This window comes from Microcebus murinus, chromosome 3 (genome assembly GCF_040939455.1).
Source record: "Microcebus murinus isolate Inina chromosome 3, M.murinus_Inina_mat1.0, whole genome shotgun sequence".
Taxonomy (NCBI): domain Eukaryota; kingdom Metazoa; phylum Chordata; class Mammalia; order Primates; family Cheirogaleidae; genus Microcebus; species Microcebus murinus.
In genome coordinates this window covers 110,087,191-110,111,997 of record NC_134106.1, presented here as the reverse complement: position 1 = coordinate 110,111,997, position 24,807 = coordinate 110,087,191, and the positions used below count along the sequence as shown (strand labels likewise).

General features: G+C 35.0%; 1 protein-coding gene across 3 annotated transcripts in view; it reads left to right on the top strand.

Annotated features, from left to right (window-relative positions):
- The window catches only part of ARAP2 (ArfGAP with RhoGAP domain, ankyrin repeat and PH domain 2), a 177,640-nt gene extending 153,716 nt beyond the window's left edge, over positions 1–23,924 (top strand). For all 3 annotated transcript variants that reach the window (XM_012770990.3, XM_012770987.3, XM_012770988.3), the window contains 5 exons: positions 7,209–7,291; positions 8,256–8,291; positions 10,361–10,424; positions 16,118–16,252; positions 21,598–23,924. In XM_012770990.3, the coding sequence (XP_012626444.2) occupies positions 7,209–7,291; positions 8,256–8,291; positions 10,361–10,424; positions 16,118–16,252; positions 21,598–21,981 (702 nt within the window). In that variant the 3' untranslated portion in view covers positions 21,982–23,924. The remainder of the gene's footprint in view (positions 1–7,208; positions 7,292–8,255; positions 8,292–10,360; positions 10,425–16,117; positions 16,253–21,597) is intronic.
- The last annotated feature ends 883 nt before the right edge of the window (positions 23,925–24,807 follow it).

The window sequence follows — 24,807 nt, the reverse complement described above, 5'->3', positions numbered from 1 at the left end:
GTGTATCCTATGCGAGTTTTCCTCAAGCACAATGGAATGTCTAGGCAAGAGACTAACAACACAACCCTGAATTCTGCAGCCCTTATCAGAGGTGTGTATTAGATACTGTACTTGCACTCTCACCTTATTATTCCACCTGACAGACCCAGAAGGGAATCTGTCTGGGTATCCAGTAGTTATTGTGGTTTATGATCATTCTTCAGTGTTATCAGTAGAGGAATAGTAGAGTTTGTAGAAATAAGGTACATAAGGGTTTGGAGGTATGTGAACAGAACACATCAGATTTGAAGGTTCATAAACTTTAGGTTTGTGTTTTGAAAGTAAAGGCTAGACTTCACATTTTATTATTCTAGTCATCTAGAACTGAATGTGATTTAGTTTTCTTTGTTTTTTTGCAGTGAGCCTACTCACCTTGATCTTCAAAAGACTGGTTTTCTTAATCCTTATCCTTTGATATACATAATATATTGGTTAAGGATTTCTTTTGCATTTGGATTTCTGGCTGGAGTATTTAAAAATCAACCTTTCACAGCTTCCATGGCTGTCTTTTAAAAAAACAAACAAACAAACAAAAAAAAAACCTAAACTTTTTAGTCCCAACAAGAAAATGAATTCCTCAATTGTGTAGCAATAAACAGTTGCTAGAAACAACTAGTAGTTAGTAGGAGGAGTAATAGCAGTGCAGTCATAATTGCAGCAACTGAACATTCAAGTGGGTACTCTATGGGAAGCAGAGTTCTGTACATTCCATTTGGATTATCTCATTTTATCTTTATAGTAACCACATGAAATTTGTACTCCTATCATTCCCACGTTGCAGATTAAGAAACAGAGCCACAAAAACGTTATATAACTTGTCCAAAATCACATACAATAAAGTGATGGAGTCGGAATTCACTCCCAGGCATCTGACGCCAAAGGCTCTAGGCAGGAACTTTCTAAGGAAACTTAATACGTGTGTATTAGTTTAGCTTCGTGTTTTTGCTGACAGAATTTTATTTATAAAGGATAAGTCCCTTTCATTAAATAGTATTCAATATTTTCAAATATGGAAATACATACAATTCCATTTTTATGGTGCTTTCCCTCAAGCTGATGTGCACTTTAGCATCTGCCACAGGAAATCTGTTGTTGAAGCGACTCTTACAGGTGGGTTGTTTCTAGTGTGCGAGATGAGGAACGTTGTGTCCCTTAGCAGAATACATTTTAAGGATTTGTGTTTTTGAAAGGGTCATCCTGCTCAATCTAAGATAATTCATAAAAACTGGTAGGCAGGAGTAGTCTCCACAGTTTGTCTAAAGACAGTGCTCTTTGACATCAAGCACATTTTTTTAATAGTGACCTCAGGTTATAAAATTATCCTCTAATTATTGTTTGAAAGTCATATCTATACATTTATCAGAATAAATTAATGTAACTGATACTTTAATTTGGACATTAAAAAAGCAGACAGATTTATATTAATATTTTTTCTTTAAACTCAAACTACAATTATTTTTAACACATGGTTTTGTTTTGCTGATTATTTTTTCATGTTACTAGTCTGCCCCTGTTAATATTGATAGTGCAGTCATTGACAGTGTTAACTTTTCAGTTAACTTTTCAGTAAATAATCAATGGTAACATCCCCCAACTTATTCCAGTAAAAATTTGGCTCTCGTTCTAGCAGTGGCAATTAACATATGTGTGTTTGTATATATTTAGAAAATGATTTACTGAGAAGGGAGTAGAAATTACAAATTGAGAAGTGTATTTAAAGAGACTTTGTGCTAATTAGAGATAATTTATGAATGCTCATTAACAACAAATTAGGGTAATACACAAGGGAAGATATATTTCGTTTTGTAAGTTTTCCCTGCACAGAAAATGTTAATTGTTTTCTGACTTGATTTACATAAAAGGTGAGAGGTTTCAAAGAATATTGCCATTATACTGTTAATGGTGTAAAAAAAGCAAATGGATAAGGGCAGCCATTAAAAGTTGCATGCACTAATAAGCAAACTCCTTTTAGCCACAGGAATAATTTTTTAAGCACACTCATTTAATTGGCTTAGTTAAAAACTTTACTTTGAAATATAGTGGCTGAAGCAACACATTATAGACTTTATAACAGTCTAGTATATTGAACTTTTTGGAGAAATTCTCCAAAATTACACATACCAAAAGAGAAAGTTGTAATAAGCCAACAGTAAAGTTATCTTGCCAAATGGGATTCCTTTTTATAGAGCTTTCCATTAAGATCTATCTAGTTCCTCTTTGTGCATATTCAGTTTAAAGATCAAAATAGAAAAGATTTCTTTCCACAATTGCTGATCTATCAAATTATATACCATTTGGTTTTTTGGACAGGCTAGAGTATAAAGTAATGAGCTTGCATGCCAGGGATGGCTTGGGGAATCAGTTAAATTACTGCAGACTCCGTTTGATACCAGAAGTTCTTCAAAATGTAGGCAATCCCGGACCCCTCAATGTCCTGCATAAATGAAGACTGTCTAGTTCTGGCACAGTGTTTTTGATCTCAAATATTCAAGTTCCATCTTCCCCATAGTGCTAGAATTGCTCTCTCTCACCCTACCCTGCTACTACATTTGGGACTGTGTTGGGACATTAACCTCAGTTGTAATCTGATTTAACATCCGACAACAGTGGCTAGGAGTCACCTCTATTGGACATACTACTAACAGTCAGCTCTTCTCTCCTAGAATGTATCCTACAGCGGGGTGTTTATTATCTTACAAAGCTACCTCACTGTTCCATAATGTAGACTGAATTGTTAAAACATTCTTCCTTAAAATTCAACAAATTAGCAGGCTACAAAAATTAATATCCAAAAATTTGTCCCCAGTTGGAATTAAAAGAGAAAATTCATAAACTCCCAGAAAATAGTTTTTAACAAGAAGCAGAGGCTTATTTGAACTACAGAACTTCGTTGATAGAAATAAAACTGATGTTAAGTCTACTGATATTGATTTATAAGTTTAATACAATGCTTTTCAGATTCTCAAAGGGAATTGTTTTATGACTTTGCAAAAATGATTTGATAATTCATCTCAAAGTATAAATATATAATAATTAAAAACATTTGAGTGGAGGATAAAATGTAAAATAGATGGGAAGTATTTTCCCAAACAACTATTAAGGCAAACAATCCAGTTAAAATAGCTTAAATATTATACTCCAGGTATAAAGTGAAATAGAGAGCAATGGTACCATGAAGTCTGGAAAAAATTATATATCAAGATTTAATTTTTGATAAATATGCCCTGAATAGTGCATGTCTAAAGGAATGTTTGTTCAATAACTTGGGGTGGGATAATTGTCAACAAAAAAAAAATTCTATTTAAATTTTCATTTGTACTATAAAAAATTAGAAAAATTTCAGATCGATGAAAGAATTACAGCCTAGAAAATAACAACCCTTATAGCTACAAGACCATGAAATTGAGTATTTATCAGCTATGTGTGAGCAGTTTAACTTAACTAAAAGTTACAAAAGTCTAAAAGAAAAGATCAGTATGTCTGATTTCATAAAAATAATGAAAGAAAAAAATGATCAAAGTTAAGGCAAACAGCAACTTGGGTGGGATATTTCATTACAAAGACAAAGTGATTTCATATTTAATATACAAAGAACTAGTGCAGATATATAAGTAAAGATGTGGATAAATATACCACATCAAAACTGAAAATAGCTAGCAAATATATAAATATACCTTTAGTTGTAAGTAAATGGACCGTTTAGCCAAGATCTTTTTAATTTGCATAAATTTATAGGATACAAGTATAATTTTGTTGCCTGATTTTTAAGTATCCATCACCCAAATTATGTATATAATATGTATTATATTGTAGTCATTAAATAATTTCTCATCATTTGCCACCCCTTACAAATCTCCATTGTCTATCATTCCACACTCTATGTCAGTGTGTAAACATTATTTACTTTCCACCTGTAAGTAAGAACATGTATTTTTTTTCTGTTTCTGGGTTGTTTCATTTAAGATAATGATTGCCAGATCCATCCATGTTGCTGCAAAAGACATAATTTCATACTTTTTATGTCTGAATAGTATTCCATTGTATATGTACCACATTTTCTTTATCCAGTCATCCATGGATGGACATTTAGGTTGATTTCTATCTTTGCTGTTGTGAATAGTGCTGCAGTAAAGATACAAGTGCAGGTAGCTTTTTGCCCTAATGATATCTTTTCCTTTGGGTAGATACGCAGTAGTGGGGTTGCTGGATCAAATGGTGGTTCTATTTTTAGTTCTTTCAGAAATGTTCATGCTGTTTTCCATAGTGTTTTTACTAATTTACATTCCTACCAATAGTGTATAAGCATTCCCTTTTCACCACATCCTTGCCAACATCTGTTATTTATTTGTCTTTTTAATAGTCATTCTGATGTGTTTAAAATGGTATCTCACTGTGCTTTAATTTACACTTTTCTGATGATTAGTGATATTGAACATTTTTTTCATATGCTTGTTTGCTATTTGTATGTTTTCTTTTGAAAAATGTCTATTCCTGTCTTTTGTCTACTTTTTATTGGGATTATTTTTTGTTATTGAGTTGTTTGAGTTACTTGTATATTCTGGATATTAGTCCCCAGATACATATTTTGCAAATATTTTCTCCCATTCTGCAGGTTGTCCACTTGGTTGATTATTTCTTTTGTTGTACAAAAGCTTTTTAGTTTAATTATGTCCGATTTCAAGATCTTATTCTTAATTATATTGCTAGCCTCTGATTCAGTGCTTCCATTTCTAGAAATCTAGCCATAAGGGGAACAAAATCTAAAATATTTTTTAAATATTATGTATAATAATAATAGCAAATTTATTAATAATAGTGATTAGAAGTAAATTCACCATGTAAACTCCAGGTCTCTGGTCACCACAGCATTATTCATGATTATCTTCCTGATTACTTTTTCCTCTGTGTTTTCTTTATATCCTCCTAATTTGTTTGCTCTGTGAAAACTAGTTGTTTTTTTTTTTTTTTTTAACATTTTTTTTTTTTTGAGACAGAGTCTCGCTTTGTTGCCCAGGCTAGAGTGAGTGCCGTGGCGTCAGCCTAGCTCACAGCAACCTCAAACTCCTGGGCTCAAGCGATCCTCCTGCCTCAGCCTCCCAAGTAGCTGGGACTACAGGCATGCGCCACCATGCCCGGCTAATTTTTTTTTTTTATATATATATCAGTTGGCCAATTAGTTTCTTTCTATTTATAGTAGAGACGGGGTCTCGCTCTTGCTCAGGCTGGTTTTGAACTCCTGACCTTGAGCAATCCGCCCGCCTCGGCCTCCCAGAGAGCTAGGATTACAGGCGTGAGCCACCGCGCCCGGCCTGAAAACTAGTTTTTAATTTTATAAACATATTTTACCCCCCCCTTTACTTTTTTTTTTTTGAGAGTAAAATGTCTTAACTATCTTTATTGATGACATTTCTATTCATCCATGTGTAAAAGCTCATTTAAATCCATGTTTCAAATTTCTTGGATTTTTCCCTAGTAAGTACCAGACTAATAAAAGTATTTTTGCATACATATTTGATTCCTACGTATGTAACATATATTAATTTGAAATTTGTTTCACACAAGTCTGTGGCTTTACTACTTTTCAAGACAAAAATCACATATAAAAATACAGACTATTCAAAACATAAAGGTACACAGTTGTCAAGAATGTGCTTTATAATATAGATGTTGCAGACAATGCAGAGTATATATGATTTATCTATTTGAAAACAGAAAGCAGTGTGTTATACTGAATTCTTGTGTCAAGTGTGCAAGAAATCTTATTTATAGTCCTCCTGTATAAGATAAATACCAAACTGTTTCCCACATATATTACAACCATATTTGGTTTACAAATCACAAGCTAATAACATATAAATACAAAATGCTAGGAAAAGTTTAATATATAAGGCAAAAAACATGTCATATACATTGTATTACTTTTCAAATTTGACTGCTTTCATAAAGACACTGGTAATATTTTAACTTATATAGAACTTGGTGCTTATTTGAGCTGTGTATTTGCTACATGGGCCTTTGTGTATTGTCATGGTTGCTAACAAACATCCATTCTGCAATTTCTATGAAGCAGTGTATTCTAAATGTATAGTAATAGTAGCTGTTATTTCCTGTGAGCGTCTTTTATGCCCATTACTGGACTGAAACCCTTTATAGGCATTTTCTTGTTTAATCTTTACAGTAATCCTTCACAGTAACTCTTTACTTTCTCATTTAATCTTCATAATAGCCCAATGAGGTTGTTAGTGTTTTTATTATCCCTATTTACCAGCAAGAAAATGAGGGCAGAGAGAAGTAAAATGTAGTCAGACGCTCACAAGCCAGACTTCCATCCAGGTCTTTATGACCTAAAACACCTTGCTCTTAGTTGTAAGTGCTATCTGCATACCAGTTTGAAGAAAGAGATTTCCTTGAGAATTTTAAGGATATGAGGAATGTTATATTCTAAATTAATTCCATGGTTAGTATCTGTATAAAATCTATTGCAGGAGTATCCAAGGGTAAATAATGAAATGTGTGAAGTTTTGAAATTAAGTTTTTAGATTAGAATATAATGATTCAATTTTACTTCTGTCAGACAAGACAGAGGTAATATGTTTTCCATGAGAAAACAAATTTACAGATCTTTAAAATTGTTTAAATATTTACTTATGCTTGAATAAATATGTTGGGAAGAGTGTGGAGAAAATATAATCGATCTAGGACCAATTGTAAATTTTTATAATCTACTTTTATGAATTATTAGTGATAATTTTCATGAATATGGAAATGTGAGATAGTTTAGTATCTTCCTATACAGATTTGCAGTCTATTTTCTATGATTCTGAAACCAAAAAGTACATAAAATCACAACACATTCGGTGGCAAAATCAAAACCAAAACAACATGGACATATTTATATTAATAGCTTTTATTTATTAATCTCACACTGTGTGAAATGTCATGCATTTAAGTGCAGAAATACAAATATATCTGAATACAAGGTACTGTCCCGTTATTATCCATTTAAATATATATGTATTTGGTTGGTAACCAAAACAGTCTTCATTTACTAAAGCTTGTTCATGAAACATTAAAGAAACTAAACAATTCTAAACCCCGTCATAAATGCTTAAGGAAAACATAAGGAAATTTATGAAATCTGTTTACACATTATTTTGTTTTCCTTACAGAGTAGTAAGCATGACAAAATGTTTTCCCTCAGTTCAATGAAGTGTTATCTTGGAGTGAGGAAGAAAATGAAGCCTCCAACAAGGTAAAGTTTGGAAGGGAAGTGCTGTTGAAAGGAAAAAATAATGGGAAAATATGTCTAAGGATTTAGGGAGCAGTAGCATTATTCTGTATTTTTATAAAGAAAGTTTTAGACAAATTTCTTAATTTGCTTCATCTGTGGTAGGGTCCTATGGCAATCAAGAAACTTGTATGAGTAGATAAGGAGGCATAATGTTCATGCTGAGACTAAAGTCGGCACCTTGGTGATTATAACCTCCTTTATATAAAGCAAGAAATGGTGATTATAATCTCCCCTATGGAAAGCAAGAAATCCCCAGGAGGCCCTGTCTACTGGGAAGTACTTGGGTTCCTCTGAATCTACTTCCTTGATCAGTGACATTCACAACCTGGGGATGATTCAGGCAAGTCTACACACAGGAACAGGAAAGCAAATGCTAGAGCAGCCTCTTGATGCCTGGCCTTTAGAATGTTTTGTTCCTGGCTCTGTAATTTTCCCGTTTTTTATACAGAATTTGGTATTCAGCCTGTAGCATATCAATGGTAGAGAAAGGGTGGACCCTTCTTACACATTATGTGGCTCTTTAATACTTAATTCACCCCAACATTTGGTATATACTATACTTTATTATCACAAGTGGCTTTGATTAGCTAGTAAATGTTTGCACTGATGCTTAGTGTCATGAAACATCATTTTAATGAAGTGTATGTGCGTCTTTCTCTTCTCAGAGAGTCCCCCACCCCCACCCCATGACATCATTTCTTCCCTTTGTCTCCATGAAGCCTGAATAAATTCATAGCCAAATCCCTCAACATTTATATTCGCTTCTAGCTAAATCATACCCATTGAATCTTCACTTGTGGGAATCAGTTCTAGTATACATTCCACTATTAAATCTCACTTCCTTAATGTCTGATCCTCTTTTCAGTCTTAGAAAATGTATAATTTTTAATTTATGTTTGTGTATTTTTTTTCCTATGTGATGCAGTTGGGGATTGACCGCATATTCTGAAAAACATCACTGGTAAGTTAACAGTTGCTGACTTTTGGACTTGATACATTGGTGTCAACTTCAGGCAAAGAATAACTTCAGTATTTTCCAGATAGAACTACGACAGAAAATATTTTACCTCAGAGAAATTAGAGTTTTTTCTAAATACTTTGAGCCTGAGAAGAGGCAAATAGGTTTGTATCAGAGTGCAGGTTTGTTTCAAACCTGTGTATCCTATTTGGCAATGCCTCTGAGGAGAAACTACTTTTGACTCCTTTGATAGTTATGATATAAGTGTGGAATCCAGCTTTTAAGGGGTAAGTGAGCAAAACTCAGTTTTGAAAAATAAGAACTAGCCAAAATCAGATTTAAGAAAAACATATATTCTGGTCTCAAAACCTGTTCTTTATATTTTGTATATAAAGATAAATACAAATATATGTATTACATATACATATATATTACATATTATATACATGTATTACATATTACATATGTGTAATATTACATGTGTATTTAAATGTAAATACAAATATATTGTTTTTTTCCCAAATACTGTCACCAGTATCCCACCTGTCTCCCTAGAGATTGCATTAAATGTCTCCTTCTCCCTCACCCCTCTGTGTCTGAATCACAGCGCCATACCACCAGATCTGCCTCTTCATCATCTTCCTCACCCACCCACACTGCTCTGTCTTTGGGGCCAGGCCTTCATTGGTCTGCTTGGGTTATTCCAGGAGTCCTAAGTGTTCCTCATAGCTCCGCTTTTGTTTTCTAGAACGTTCTCCACCTAGCCACCACAGAGACTTTTTTGCCCTGCATCATGTTCCTCTCTTGCTACGACCTTCTGTGAATCCTGTCACCTACAGGATAAAGTGTAGAGCTCTTGGCATGGTGTGCAAGGCCCTTGAATATATGACTCTATTAACTTCATCTCCATGGCTTTCCCTTTTTTGCTTAAGGATAAAACAAGTATCGTCTTTAATACATTCCTTGCTCTTTCTGATCTATGTGTGAAGTAAATGTGGCCCCTTTACTGAACCCTCATCCATCTCCTCCATCTTCTCTCTGATGATCCAACAGACTCGACTATCATTGTTCCTCAAAGCAAGCTCAAATGTCCCTAAAGTCTTATCAGATAGTGCTCACCTCTGATCATTATTTGTTTCTTCTTTGTACCTACAATATTTTATATAGATGGGTACCTAATTAAAATGATTTGTGGAGGGAACTGTTTTCTAGAACACAGTCATGGGAAGGGACAACATTTCCATGAAACTCTAATGAAGGAAGCAAGCATTGTCTAGAAATTTCATTTAAACATGTCTTTTCAACTAAATTATTTTAAATAATACAGGAATATAAAAAATATTCTAGTATCAGTTACAATTTATTTTTCTTATAGAGAGCAACTGTCACCTTATCCTCAAGTCTGCTGTTTCTGTGTTTGTGCTCAACTTTATTTTTGCTTTTTCTCACTGTGTTATAATTTATTTGTTAACATATACAGCTCCCCTAATGGACTGCACAAGCCTTGAGGGCTAGATCTCTATTTTATTTAGGTTTTCAATAAAAGGTTACTGAATCAATGTTACTGGATATGCAACGGTTTCTCATGGAGTTTATTTTTCATGAGTCTGTGGGTATTGGTGTCTATAATCATAGTGATGAAGATTGTATCTAAGCCTTTCCTAAAAAATCTTATCTTAAGAGAATATGCACGTATTTTTTCTTCTTCGGTTCAGAGTATCTGGGGAAAAAGATGTTGTACCATCTCACACCTGGAAAAGCAAAACGACATTGACCTATCCACCTATCCAAAAATACTGCTGATCATTTTGTAGCAGTTACCAAAGCCTTTAGCTATGTTTTATTTAAACTAGCATATTACTCTTATAATATTTTGATATTGTACACTTAACAGAAGACTGAAACAACTTGTACTGAAATATTTCACTTTTTTTGAAATATTCACTATTGATTACATTAAGTCATTACTCAGAAACCCAAAGAGATTTCTGATGAATAATTCACTAAACAAATACACTAGAGAATACTCAAATATCTTTTGAATAATATGTTTTATAAACCTTGTTTTTCAGGCACCTGTGTTGTGATAGTTCACAAACTCAGATAGAATGGATGGCCAGTGTCTTTATTGCCCAGGTATGATATTTGTTTCAGCTCTCTAGTAGAGTATAAGAACTTTGTTTACAGGAAATATTAGTGTGGTGCTGATTTTCAAAGAATTTTTAATAAAAGTTTTAGATGTATACAACTGATATAAAATTTTATTCTCCCATTCATTTTTTTAAAAATAGTGTACAGAAGTCCAGATTTATTGATTACCTTTTGAAAGAGAGTTCATTGTTTTTGTGAAGCTTCTTTTTTGCCAGCCCCGCAGCTCATTGGCTTAGGAGAGGTGTGTTGCTGTAAGTCAGTTGTGTAGCAAAAGGGAATCGTCTAAGCAGTCATTACAGTGGAGTCCCACACAGATCTTCATTTAGAAAAGACTCCTATTTCCCTTCTTGTTCTCCACTCACCCCACCTCTGCCTTTCCAGAAACAAGGACAAGAACCTACCTTTCTTTAAAACTTACTGTGTCCTACATACTTCATAAGGGTAACTTACTTATGTATTCTCACAACAAAGAGTGCATGACGTTGTTTGGCTTTGCAAAATGCAGGTTCCGTTGATGGCTCAGGAGCATGTATTTCGTTACTAGTTTAAACGCGGGGTGTCTGAGGCCAATGCTTGTACTCAGTTCTGCATTTGGCCTCCTCCATAGAGGAGGACTCACCCTTTTGGGGAAGGGTTAAATAGTACCATTAATTGGATTGGTTCCTTTCCCAATCTTGTCTTGTTGAATTCCCACCCGTGTTTCTCACAGAGCATTGAAATTCATTGGTAACGATTAAGTTGCCATTCTTAATTAGTGAGGAGGTACTCTCCTGTTTCTCTTATAAAGAAGTAGTTAACTTACCTCAAAATCTGCTTCTTATTTGTTTTGAAAACCATTTTCTATGTTGATTTAATTTATTAACCTTTCAAGTGGTTAATAAACATGGCTCTTTTCAACCTGTCTTTACAGTTACTACCTGGGAATGTATTTGCAGAAAGAGACTGGCTGCTAATTTTTTAGAGCCTTTTTTTCCTTCTTTTTTATAACTTTTTAAAATTCAGATATTTAAACTCTACTTTAAAAAATTAGATTTGAAATACTTTAGTAAAGTTGGGATCATAGAATCAAAAGCCATTACCATGTCTGTTTGTGGTACAACTAAATTGATGTTTTTGTCTCTATTACTGAAGTCAGTAGACTGTAGTTGAAAGTCAAGGCATGGAGAGTCAGGAAGCGGAGCCTGGCGCACAACCATGTAATTTCTCCCAGTCTCACGGTCTCACGTATCTTCCTTGTCCTGGTCCCAGAGACTTGGCCCAATTACCTTTCCTCTGTTCATTTCACTTCTTGGGATTATTTAGCTTTTCCCTTAAGGTAAACACAGAGACCTTCTAGGATTTAAGGATTTGAGGCTCATCTCTATAGGGAAACAAATAGCAAAATAGCAAATGTTAATATATACATTAATACTGTACACACACAAATATACATGCTAATTAACAGTAAAAGCCCCTTACAGTGAGCTCTTCCACCTGGAAGACTTTTATAATATCCATCCCCATCCTCACCCTACCTCAAAAGTCCTCTAGATTTTAGCTTAAGTATCACATTCTCAGAGAAACTCCCCCTGACAGCCAGACCATGAGACCTTTCGGCTGTCACCCTCACCATCCTGCATGTTCCACTACAGCCGTTATTTCATGTCTACCTTCCCTACTAAAATTCCCTGAGAATTCCCTGAGAAAGGGAATTATTTGACTTGTACATAAAGTATTTCTAAAATAGGAAAGAGGGGAGGAAAAATAATCACATAAAATTTCAAATAGATATCAATGTGATAACATGAAACAATCAAAAAATATGCTGGATAAGGAGAAAGTGTGGTAAGGTAAGGAAGGGCACTGATTCAGAAAGGTTCTCAGGGAATAACTTTACGAATTGGTGGCCAGTGAGCTGGACGGAGACCCGTCCGAAATGAGGGGGAAGCATGCAGGTGTCCAGGAGGGTCATTCCAGGAGAGGGGCCAGTCCTGAGATGTCACCATCTTGGTTGATTCCATCAACATCATGAAGGGAAGATGTTAAGAGATGTTTAATGGTCTGAAACAGGGGAAGGATATTATCTATTTTAATTAAAAATAATAATTTTGGTCACATTGTTGAGTTTACCATGTAGGGGGTCAAAGATGGAAGCAGAAAGAATAGCTACATGAAAGAAGATATCAGCTCAGATGAGAGTGGAATGGTTAGACATGTTCTGATTCAGGAATATTTTGAAAGTATAGCCGTATTGGCTTTCAGATTCATTGGCTATAGCAATTTGAGAGAAGGGGTAGGAATCAAGGAAGATTCCTATGTTTTTGGCCCTGGGCAACTTAGGAGTGTGAGTGGAATTGTCAGAAATGTAGAAGGAAATTGAGAGTCCTGTTTTGGTCACATGAAATTTAAGATGACTATTTGATACACAAGTGCATACACTGAGCAGCAGATTGGATGTTTGGATCAAAACTCAGGCAAAAGTTTGGGGCTGAAATGTAAATTTGGAGGAAGTCAGCACTTAGATTGTATTGGAAGCTATAGGATCAGATGAGATGTGGGGTAAAGAGGGTAGGGAGAGAGAGCAGACAGGCCCTGGGCATTTCAAAATTTAAAGGTTAGGCAGAAGATAAAAAACAGGAAAAGAAATGATAAGGAGTGTGGTAGGAGGAAAGCCAGGCGATGGGTGCAGAAAATTTTATCAAGTAATTTGTTATGTAGATGACTGAGACTGTGACTAGATGGGAACAAGAGGTCAAGGTAGGTTTTGAGGTTTTGATTTGTTTGTCTTTAAGATGGGAGAGTGTGTCCTTTCATGTGTTCTGATGGAGACAGTCCAGTAACTGCAGGAAGAAATTGATAGAGGAGGAGAAGGATTATTAAACCAACAGAAGCCTTGAGCAGACACAGAGCAATATGATTGAGTACACAGTTGTTCATCATTGCTGAAAGTCATTGCACAACAGAGTGTGGCACATTTATTCTCAAGTTATTGACTACATATTCTGGCCCAGTGAGCAATTAAAGATATGACTGGAGAAAAGTTATTTGCAATCAGAGCAAATACTGATTGCAAGAAAAAAGAAGATCATGTATATAGCTACAGATACAGGGAGACTGGTACATTTCATCACATTTTCTGTTTGTTTGTTTGTTTGTTTATTTATTTTTATTTCAGGATATTATGAGGGTACAAACATTCTGGTTACATTTTATGACTTTGTCTCACACAAGCAAGGATTAGAGGCATGCCCTTCCCCTCTATGCTTACCGTGTCCATTAGTTCTGAGTTTACCCACTCCCAACCCCCTAATCCCTGGAGAATATTATACCATGTGAGCACCATAGTGTTGATCAGTTAGTGCCAATTTGATGGTGAGCACATGTGGTGCCCATTCTTCCAATCTTGTGATACTTTGGATAATGGGCTCAAGCTCTATCCAGGAAAATATAAGAGGTGCTAGATCACCGTCATTCATCACATTTTCTTAAGTGATTACTAAAAAATTTTTTGAATTAAATCAATGAGTTCACGACATGTAAGGCAGGGACGGATTTTAGAAGTGTACTGGAAGAGGAAAAGGAGAGAAATAATCTCGACAGAGTGTGGAAGCCAGTTGTCCTATGGTAGAGCGTCAAGGTGGTACTGAGGGTTCACTTGAAATTTAAGGTTAAATTGAAAGTGAGACAACTCTACAGGGTAATCTTCTAGTTTTGTCCTCCATCAACTGGCAGGTACCCATGGAATGAGTAGAATTGTGTTCAACTAGGTTTGGGGCTTTACCAGGCAGTTATGGTAGAGGAAGAAGGAGCAAGAAAATAAATAATCAGATAAAATTTTGACCAGGAAGGGAGTGTACTGATGGACCATGAAATCTGAGCCAGGCAATGAGTGAAGTAGGGAAAAATGTGGCAAGAAGAATGGTGGTGGTCAGTGGATTGGAAGTCTCAGGGAGTCAAAACTTAGTGAGTGAAACTAAATTAAGTTAGCTGGAAAGATAGGGAGGTCAAGTTAGAAAGTGAGAGGCAGAATGGAGATTTTGGGGTGTGATTTTTGGGTGTGATTAAAGTGAAAATATGATCTTCAGCTTTATAATTCCTTCTATGGACTTCTGAAGTCATTTACAAATAACTATAAATGTGAAATCAGAACATATCACTTAGATCTAAAAGTTTCTGTTGGGAAAAAATGCCTGTTAGATCTATCCAGTGAAAGCTAATTAGCCAGTATTCACACTGTTGTATATTATTTCATAAAAAGAAATATGTACTTGGGAATTTCATTTTCTCTTAGGTTTCCCAAAATATCATTTAGCATATACATCAATGACTTAGAAGTGTAAGTATAATTCACAGAATTTCCTAATTCCTTCTCAGCCAGTTTTCTCGCAGCCTTACATGTTAAGAATATCCCAGTTATATAATATGAATGTTATTTTTACCATGTTTGGTACCATGATATAAAAATAATATACAACTTGTAACTTTCTCATTGAAATGTTGCATAATCTACCAGTACAGATTTGCTGAACCAAGGTAAGTTGTTCACCAAAACCCAAGTGATACACACATCTATTAATAATATAACCTATATAGTAGGATCATTGAGGGTTATATGCAATAATGTATGTACATTCATAAGCACAAAGCCAGGCTGTATATCCCTCAATAAAATTTAGCTGTTACATAATGGATACACAGCAAATGTTTGTTTAAATGAACTATTTGCTATAAAACAATACATTAAAACACTAACTTCACACATGGAACAAGAATCTGCTGATGTATCTTAAGAATTGAGGAAAATAAAGAGTAGGCATTTAGATATATGGTTTAGCAAAAGTTTTTCATTTCATTAGAACATCTGTAAACTTTTCATTTTATTCTATATTTTTTCTTAGATTATTATATGAAAAAAATTTCCTTTTCCCAGTTTCTGAAAGGTTAATCTACCCTAAGGAGGAGAAAAATTCTTTAAAGGTTTTTCTTTTATATCTCAAGGATTAATCACTCAATAGCTTATATTTTTACCTGTGGATATTTATCCCCATTGCAAAATTAACTTTTCTTCAGTCAGACCTGTAATTGTTTAGTGGGCCAGAATATATAGTCAATAATTTGGGAACAAATGTGCCACACTCTCTATTGTACAGTGATTTTCAATATAAATGTCTGTGTAAAAAGGTAACATTTCTTTGGAATTCAGTTAGATGAAAAAGTAGCATTTTTCAAAAGGTCATGAAATGAATCTAATTTTTCTGATAGCCATGCCTTAGGTTGATTTGGGATATACAAGATCAAATTATTTTTGCACTAAAGTCATCTTTGATGTAGAGAGAAAATAAATGATAAGTACTTAAATTACAGGGCCTAGAAATGTAAAACAAGTGTATTATTTTTCTTCCACAAAGAGATTTGCAGGTTTCTTCAAATATTTTTCTCCTTTGGGTTTGACAAATAGTACAGGAGGCATGTATTTGAAACTTAGAAATTGAACTGAGACCTCAAAGCTCGCTTTGCTTAAGAGTTTCCTGTCCTTAAGTGCTGTCACCACTAGAGTCAACATCATAATTACAAATGGCATTCTCATGGAAAGCAGACCGTTTGATTTGGATATATGGAAAAGGAGCCCAATAACTATGTAACATGGTATACACGTAATAAAAATCACACACCAACAGCAAGAAACTGTGTTTCCACAGCATGAAAATGATATATGGCCACCAGCCGGAAAGGAACGGAAACGTTCAATAACCAAAAATCCCAAAATTGGAGGTTTGCCTCTAATTCCCATCCAGCATGAGAAAAATGCAAACCAAGCCTGGAGAAATATCGAGGTAGGTTAGAATTTTGTTTGCCTAATATTAAATTATAGCATTTGTTTTCCTGTGTCTTAATGTGATTCAGTGTATTAGTTACTTCATTGGCTTTAAAAGCATAGTGATAATCCCTTTGAAAAGCTAAGAAATAGTCATATACATCGAGAAAACATTATGAATAACCCTACACCTTTTAGTTTAATATCATCAACCACTCAATTGCATATAAACAATAATACTTTCTTACTTCTAAAGTAGCCAAGAAATTTTAAATATGTGTGTAGAAATCCTGATGATAAAATCACAGTCTCACATTAGTCTTACAAGTTTACTTATAAAAACCCTTGGAGTGAGCCCAGGGCAGAATATGTCTGGAGCTATGGTAACTAGACTTTCTAGTAATATAATCCAATTTCAGGGGTTTGGGAAGCAATATGGTATCTCAGTTAATTTAAGGAACTACAAGGTGACCCCTGAGCGTCAATAAAGACTTGACATCTCTTGTGAAGGTTGCTGTTTGTTTTCCTTCTTACCTCGAGGACTGGGAGAATGTAAGCAGCATCGATCTTGACATGGAGTTCAGTCTCTTCAGCAAGGGACATAGGCTGTTTACTCTCAAAACTAATTAGCCACTGTAGGACCAGTGCCTGTTTCAGTGCCTTAATTGATTCCTCCAAGTGAAAAGAAAAGCATTTAAAAATTGTTTTATCTTATTGGAGGCTAAATTTGGGATTAAGCTATTTGAGTCTTTTGCTGTCCAAACAGAAATAATTTTTGACAGACTAAAGCCTTTTTAATCTAGTGATCAGATTTAAAAAAAAAAAAAAATTGTACATATCTTTTCTTGAACATTTATCCCACTGTAAACTCCTTCTCTAAAAGATAAAAGCTTCAAAGATAATGGTCCTTTGTTTCCTATTCAGTTCTTCTGCACTGGTATAATCAAAGGAAAGACTAAATCTCCAAGAAAATATGACATTGTCCCTCCCTCTTTTCTGTATTTACAGTTTTTCTTGGTAGTAATGGCTCTGCGGACCTCTGGGTTCCTCATATAATCTAGAAACTTAAAGTTCTAAGAGTCACACAGGAACCCAGGTTAGGGAACACGGGCTGAACAGCTGAAGCCATCGTAGGGAGGGGACATGCCCTGCAGGCCTCCAGCGTCTCCTGACGTTGCCTTGGGATCAATGGAGCAAAACAGAAGATAGATTGTTAGGATCAAAACACCTCACCCGCATCCAGTTTAGATGAGGATTGAATACACGGTAGTTTATTAAGCTAATCCCAATTCCACAATTTTAGAGAATTTTTAACATACCTAAGTTTGTTAGATATGTAAAGGAAAACCAATGAACCAAAACTATGAGGTAATTGATAAAGGCTTTTAAAAGAATTTAATGCAATATTTCTGGAAAATTTGAGTCATTAAAATAAACTAAGCTTTTTTGTAAAATTAGTAAATGTGATTTAGTGATTTGACAAATTTGGCCAATCAAAGGATATGTTCAAGAAGAATTGCTTTCTGAAACAAGTTGTTGCCAGATTAGTAAGTTTGGGGAATTGTCCTTGCTTTCATGTGACGGTACCTCATCCAGGCAGGGAAGGCTTTGTGGAGGGAGTGATTTCTAAAATTAACCAAGGAACTTAGTAGTGAGCCAGATGAATATGCCAGAGAAAGTAAGTTGTTGAATAAAAAGTAAAAAAATAAAAAATCACCCATGAAGAGCCAAACACAATGTTTACGAATGTACAAGCAAGATAGGGCTGTGGCTCTCCTGCTCACTCCCTGTCAAATCATGGGGATCTTACTCAACGCCATTGTCCTCAGCTTCTTTATCTGTAAGCACGTGGGGCACCTTATATTGTTGATGTGATGGTTAAATGAGTTTATGCCTGAGAGTTTATAACCATATGCCTGGCATATATTTAACATATATTGAGACAAAATAATAAGGAACTTACAAGATGATATGGGATAATTCACTAGTTTTCAAAATTGCCATTTAAGAATGACATCTGTAAAACAAAAATGATGAACAAGGAAGAATGATACAGTTGAAGCAGAAAATAGTGACATTAATCCCCTGTTCCCTTTCAGTATCCTGGAGCACAGTTTGATATGGTAGAAAGAATCAGGTAGAAAGAATCACATTGGTTTCAGAAAGGCCAGGCTGGGGTCTCATTCTAAACTCTCACTTATGTGACCTTGGACAAATCGTTATTTCTTTTTCCGCATCTTAAAATATAGATCATATACTTTAAACTGTGAATAATTATATTTAATCATAGTTTAAAACATCCAAAGCATTATGAGGATTAAATTTCATGATAAGATTAGATGTTTTGTGATATGAAAATTATCAACTAACACAGTGAATTTACTAGCAAAAGTCATTTAAGAAATTTCTAGTGTAATCTGTACATATTGGTCATACCACTTTTTGGTATCATGGGACCTCCATAACCATTGGCCGGCATCTCTAGATTTAATGGAAAATATGGAGACGCAGACTCAAGCCATGTGAGTGATTTGCTCTGAGAACACCTGCACTGTAGTACCTACCTCTGGCCATGACAGCAGGAACTGTTCTCTCTACAGGCGGGAGAGAGAGACTCCATTTCAAATCATCGCTTCCATTCAAACTGGTTTTCTCTGAACACGCTGTGACATGAACTGGCATTGCCTGGAGCAAGCCGACTCTTGCTCTCCTACTTTCATACCTTATCTACCTCTCTTTTGAAATTATGAATGCCTTCTTGCAGAACGGGGCACTGTATAAACTACATCCTCCTTTTCCCAGTATCCGTGGCTTTGTCTTTCCTTTCCCACCACATGCAAGGCACTTCAGCAAACCATGGCATCGTGCGAAGAGCACTGCGTTTCCCGTTCTTCCTCGCTGTCCTGTCCTCTAACTCTTAACAGTTCACTTCTGTCATATCTTCCCACCTTCCTATAAGATTGTATTATTTAGGCTAATATCACAGTATACTGGAAATTTCAGCATTATGTGTATTACTACTTGGCTCTAAATTCTGCAACTAACGGAGGCCCTGGAGTCTTTCTGCTGATAGTTGAAAGATAATAAGAACTGTTACTCTGATATATAAAACCACTCCATATTTATCCTTAATTTTCCCCCAATTAATGAATGCCAAGTGAAACTTTTAATAAGATTAATGTTTATTTATAAAGTCTGTTTCATTTATTTTTACTTTGTTATGGTAAAATACATATAATGTGAAATTTCCCATTTAACCATTACTTCAATGGCATTAGTTACATTCACATTGTTGTACAACCATCACCACTACTTCTTATTACTTTGACATATTCTAATGAAACTTTGGAATGAAGCTAGATGTTAATTTAAACCTTTATTTCCTATAAGTTTTAGAGTAGAGGAAATATATTTAGCTTAAAATTTATAGTCATAGTCAGAAAATTCCAAATTAAAAAATTATTTATAGATTATATTCATGCAAATATTTTCATTCAGCTTGAGTTTTTCTGCTGTAATTTTATGTTTAGATCTGAAATTATGGAAAATAGAACAAAATGTTTATATTTGACATTTTTTAACGTTTTTTCATTTACTCTTTCAGAATTTATTGATAATTTCGTATGTGCAGGTGCTGTACTAGGCTCACACTTCAGACAAATCAAACAAAAGTAAAAATTCAAAAACCCAGTTTGCATTGAATTGACTTTTTAGCAGGGCATTCAGATAATCACAGGAAATATGAATAGCATATCTGTTATGTTAGAAAACAGTAAGTGCTACAGAGAAAAACAAAATAGGGAAAGATGAGGTGTTGCCTTTTAAACATTATTATATTGGGCATCTTTAATTACTGTACTTTACTTAGTATAGTTTTCATTTTATCTTCTTTCTTTCAAACATTCATAACTTAATAAAGTCTTGAGATTTCTGCCTTTAATGCTTTCTGCCTTTAATGCTTTGCAACTTTTATGGAGAAAACTTTGAAAAAAACTGTGGGGAATAAAACACATTTTTTTCCTACGTCCACCTGCAACCTGACCCAGTTTCTTGGGTAGCCTTTCTCTGCGGCTTATCTCCCTGTGTGCTTGGTTCTCTGTTGTTCATTCTCACATGTTACACTTGACCGAGCTGCAGTCTCCTGTGAGACTCTGACGGGAGCTCTGTGCACCAGCTGGTGCCAGTCACATGACGTCTTGTATGCTAGTTTAAAAACTCGACGTCTGACCCACTGCAGGTGTCCTGTCGCAATGCGCTTCTGGTACCTGCAGGCCCTTACCGTCACTGAATGAATGTGCACCCTAATCCACTGACACAAAAGTGAATTTTCATGCATAAGCATATAAACATTTCGGTCTTTTAAAAAATATACCTGGGGAGATCTAATAGGCATTATATGAGGGGGGAAAAGTTTCATTAGTCAAGTATGTTAGAAGGAGGGAAAAAAAAAACAAACAGGAAAAAGAAGTTACACAGATTTCTCTGCACAGTGCTCCTCTGCATCTTTAGCTTGCTGGCCGGTGCTGTGATTCTGGAAGAGGGGCTGGGGCACAGAGCGTTGCCCTGACTGTGGCCTCAGGGCATGGAGACCTTTTTCCTCAGTGTTGTGGGTATAACACTGTAGGAGCCACAGAAACACACGCAGTTGGACACAACCAAGCAGGAGTGAGAAGCGAGTTTGAAATGAGAGTCAATTTGAATAATTAACCTGAAAGCCATCTTTGAAGAAGTATGTTAAATGCATGTTAAAATGAACTTCAGGGATTACATTTTACAGATGCTCCTCAACTTACGGGGTTACAACCAATAAACCCACCGTTAAGTTGAAAATATCATAAATAGAAAATGCATTTAATACACCTGACCTGCATTATAGCTTAGCCTAGCCTACCCTGAACATGCCGAGAACACTTACGTCAGCCTACAGTTGGGCAGGCTCACCCGGCCACCCAGCACACTGTGTCCATTGTTGCCCTAGTGATCCCATGGCTGGCTAGGAGCCGTGGCACTGCTGCTGCCCAGTCTGCAAGAGTATCTCGCCACATATCGCTAGCCTGGGAAAAGATCAAAACTCAAAATTTGAAGTATGATTTCTACTGAATGCATATTGCTTTAGCACCATCATAAAGTCAAAAAATCATAAGTCAAGCCATTGTAAGTCGGGGACTGCGTGTACTTGATTTTGTAGTTCTAAGACTAGTGCATAAATTTGGACATGCCACTTACTATCAAAGTAAAGTTAGAACCTAAATCATAGAAACACGCTCTTTTGTAGGAGGCATCAACTTTTATGTGGAAGGCATTTTTTAAACTTAAGTAGTGCCAACTCTTGCCTTCCTGTGAGACATTTAATTTTATTTTTAGAGTGCAAGAGCAGAGCTTGAAAGGCTGCGGCTCAGTGAGAAGCCCGAGAGAGCGCCTGGGGACGCCAGCTTGAGGGAGAGGGCCTCCATGGTGGCCCAGTGCCTGGAGCACAAAGACGATAGGCTTCGAAGCCGAACCCGGAAACATCGGAGTTTCAACTGCCTGGAGGACACAGAAACTGAGGCCCTACATGGACAACAAAAAGGCCATAAAGGCCTAAAGACACTGAGGAAGACTGAGGACAGGAATAGCAAAGCTACTTTGGACTCTGATCATAAGTTACCATCAAAGGTCATTGAAGAACTTAGTGTGGTTCTCCAACGGTCAAGAACCCTTCAGAAAGAGTTGCAGGGGGAGCAGACTCTGCAGAAAGAAATAAAATGAACTGCCCCCACCCCAGTTTTTATTTTAGTATTGTATACGATGTGTGTAAACCAAAACCCAAACTATAAGATAATTCATAAGAGTTTATCTGTCTGTAGGCAAATGTGTCTATCTATACTCAAGAAATTTATCTGTACTTATGCATTTAAAGAGCATTTTAAAATATGTATATATGTGATTAAGTGTAAGATTAACTTTATTTTGGTCTGAACAAAGCTTGTAAAGTTCAATTGTATTAACCTGTGTAAGAAGGCTTTGCATTACTTTAAGTGGTCACTCCTTTTAAACTAGTCTATTATATGGTGTAATTTATGAGTGGAAATCTCAAACTGTACTGTATTGTATAAAGTGCTGTGTTTAAATGAAGCCTATAAAACTGTAACATAGTTTGCACTTTGAAAAACCTTGTATATTAAATTACCGTATGTTTTTAGGTTTACATGGGGTCCACTTTAGGGGAAAGTAAGAGAAGTAAATTGAAAACGGGGGGAGTTTATTTTAGTGGCTGCCTAACAAGCAACACTGGGGTTTTAAAAAGAGGCAAAAAGTTAACAAATGCCCTACAAAGCAAAGAATTGAGCCAAGATTCATTATAGTTCACTAATGACCAGAACTTGTTAATGAGAAACTGCTTGCTAAGAAAAAAATCCAGTGTTTTCCCAAGAGTTATATTTGGCCAAACACATGTGAATAATGGCACTGACCACTCTTGTTTATGGTGTCAGAGAACCAGCCACGTCATCCATTCACTACACTTGAGCGCTCTGTCAGTGCTGCTGGGTGGGAGATTATACTGCATTGCGGAGACTGTACACACAGGACCTGCCTTGGGTGCCGTGTGCACTCTTGCTATCTGCAAGCAGATTTTTGGAGTTCTGAACTATTGGTACGAACAAAATTCATCATCACAGGGTCTTATTTCTGTTGTTGTTTGGCTTTTTTAATGTTTTGTGTTTATGTCTTACTATTTTAAGTTAGGCTGTAATGTCTTTCTCTGGATTGCCAGAATTAACTGGAAGTACATAACATATATGGCCATGTTGGGGTATGGGGATAGTTTACTACACATTTGGGGTCTACATGTTCACATTTAATCTAGTCTTCTTCTTCTTCTTTTTTTTTTTAATAAAGCAGTGGTATCCTCCCTGTGCCTGAAAATAATGAAAAAGCCCTTTATTTTTGTTTCCATATAAAGATCAGCTAATGAATTGGCAATTTTCCTTAAAAAAAGTCAATATTATCCTAATTATAGTTTATGTTGGGACATTTTTCATCATTTTCCTTCAAATTGTATTGGGTTTGGCATTTTTTGGTATTAAAAATTATTTCATGAAGCTAAGTTTTATTCCTAGCATTTCTTTTTTTCATCTCTATATTTAAAGATATTTTTCTTATCAGAATCTGTCTATATACAAAGGCCCACAATTTAGTCAATCCACTTATGGTACAGTAATGTTCTGTTAAATGCTATGAAATTCTTTATTGCAAAATACTGACCACTTACATTTGGTGGTGATAAAAAATAGCTTACCCCTGGGTATGTGATATTTATTCTCTAAATAAATTGGAATTTACAAAATCCCACAAAACTGCAGGACAGTTTATAAAGTAAGCGACACTATTAGGGAGCCTTCATTTAAAGCAAGAAATCATGTTATTTAGAAAGAAAATTAATATTAAATATACTATTTCTAATATTTATATTTTTATGAAATATATATGAAAATGTGTTTGGCAATGTTGGACAATGAGAAAGTATCGGGGTTCTTACCGGTACCTGCCTTATCTGAATTTTTCTTGAAACTTGAGTTTAAAATCTAATAGTTTCTGTTAGTTACCCTTCCTTTCCTGAACAATTGTCTCCGTTTTTCAAGTGTGAAAGATAAGGGCTAATGATGACATCTCATATATTTTGAGTAAAAATTAAAATTGTTTTACAAGTCCTCTTGAATGTCACTGTTGTCCTCCTCCATTATCTTTAGAAGTTGAAAGTTATTGTGAAATAAATAGATTATTTCTCCTTTTTTTCCTTTTCTTAAAATTTGAATTTAATATATATTTCAAACTTGCTCTGTTATTTTTCCAAAGACATCAAAATGAATATTGTTTAATTTTATGGGATGAATATATGCAGACATGACACAGATTGAAGGTACTGTTTCATTTTTATAGCCCTAAAATTAATTTTTAAACAGGATTTTTAAATATTTGATTTCTAAATCATTACCTGATGATTCATCAAATTGTCACTGAGAACTCCAAACCAAGCAGAAGTAATTGAAGCAAAATTATGACTTGTGTACATAATTAGGTAGCTGTTGATTTTCATTGTTTATGTAACAATTTTAATTCTAAAATATACATAAACTATATATTGCAAAAGGAAATATTTTTGAAAATACATCAAATCTATTTGGGCAGGTTATAGCATGCAGATATTTGCATGTTTTCTCAATTTTTTGATAATCACTCTGGGGAGAATCATCTTCTAAAGAGAAGATGATTACAACTTCACCATCTCATCAAAATTTGCACCAAGACTTTCATATTATCACTCATTCAAACTTCACTTAGCAAAAGAAAGAATTAGGTTTAAAATGTGAACAAGTTTCTGTCATGTCTCTGTCATCACATTTATCTCTAATCAGGAAAAGCAAAGCACAGGTAACTAAAATTCATCTTTTTATGGTGTATGGTTACTTTATTTTAACAATGTTTTATTTAAAATGCTCTAAATTATATTATATACACCTCTCTTCTCTGCCATGACCACTATATGTTAAATGTATATGATGCATGTAACATTTTTAATAATTCAGATACCTC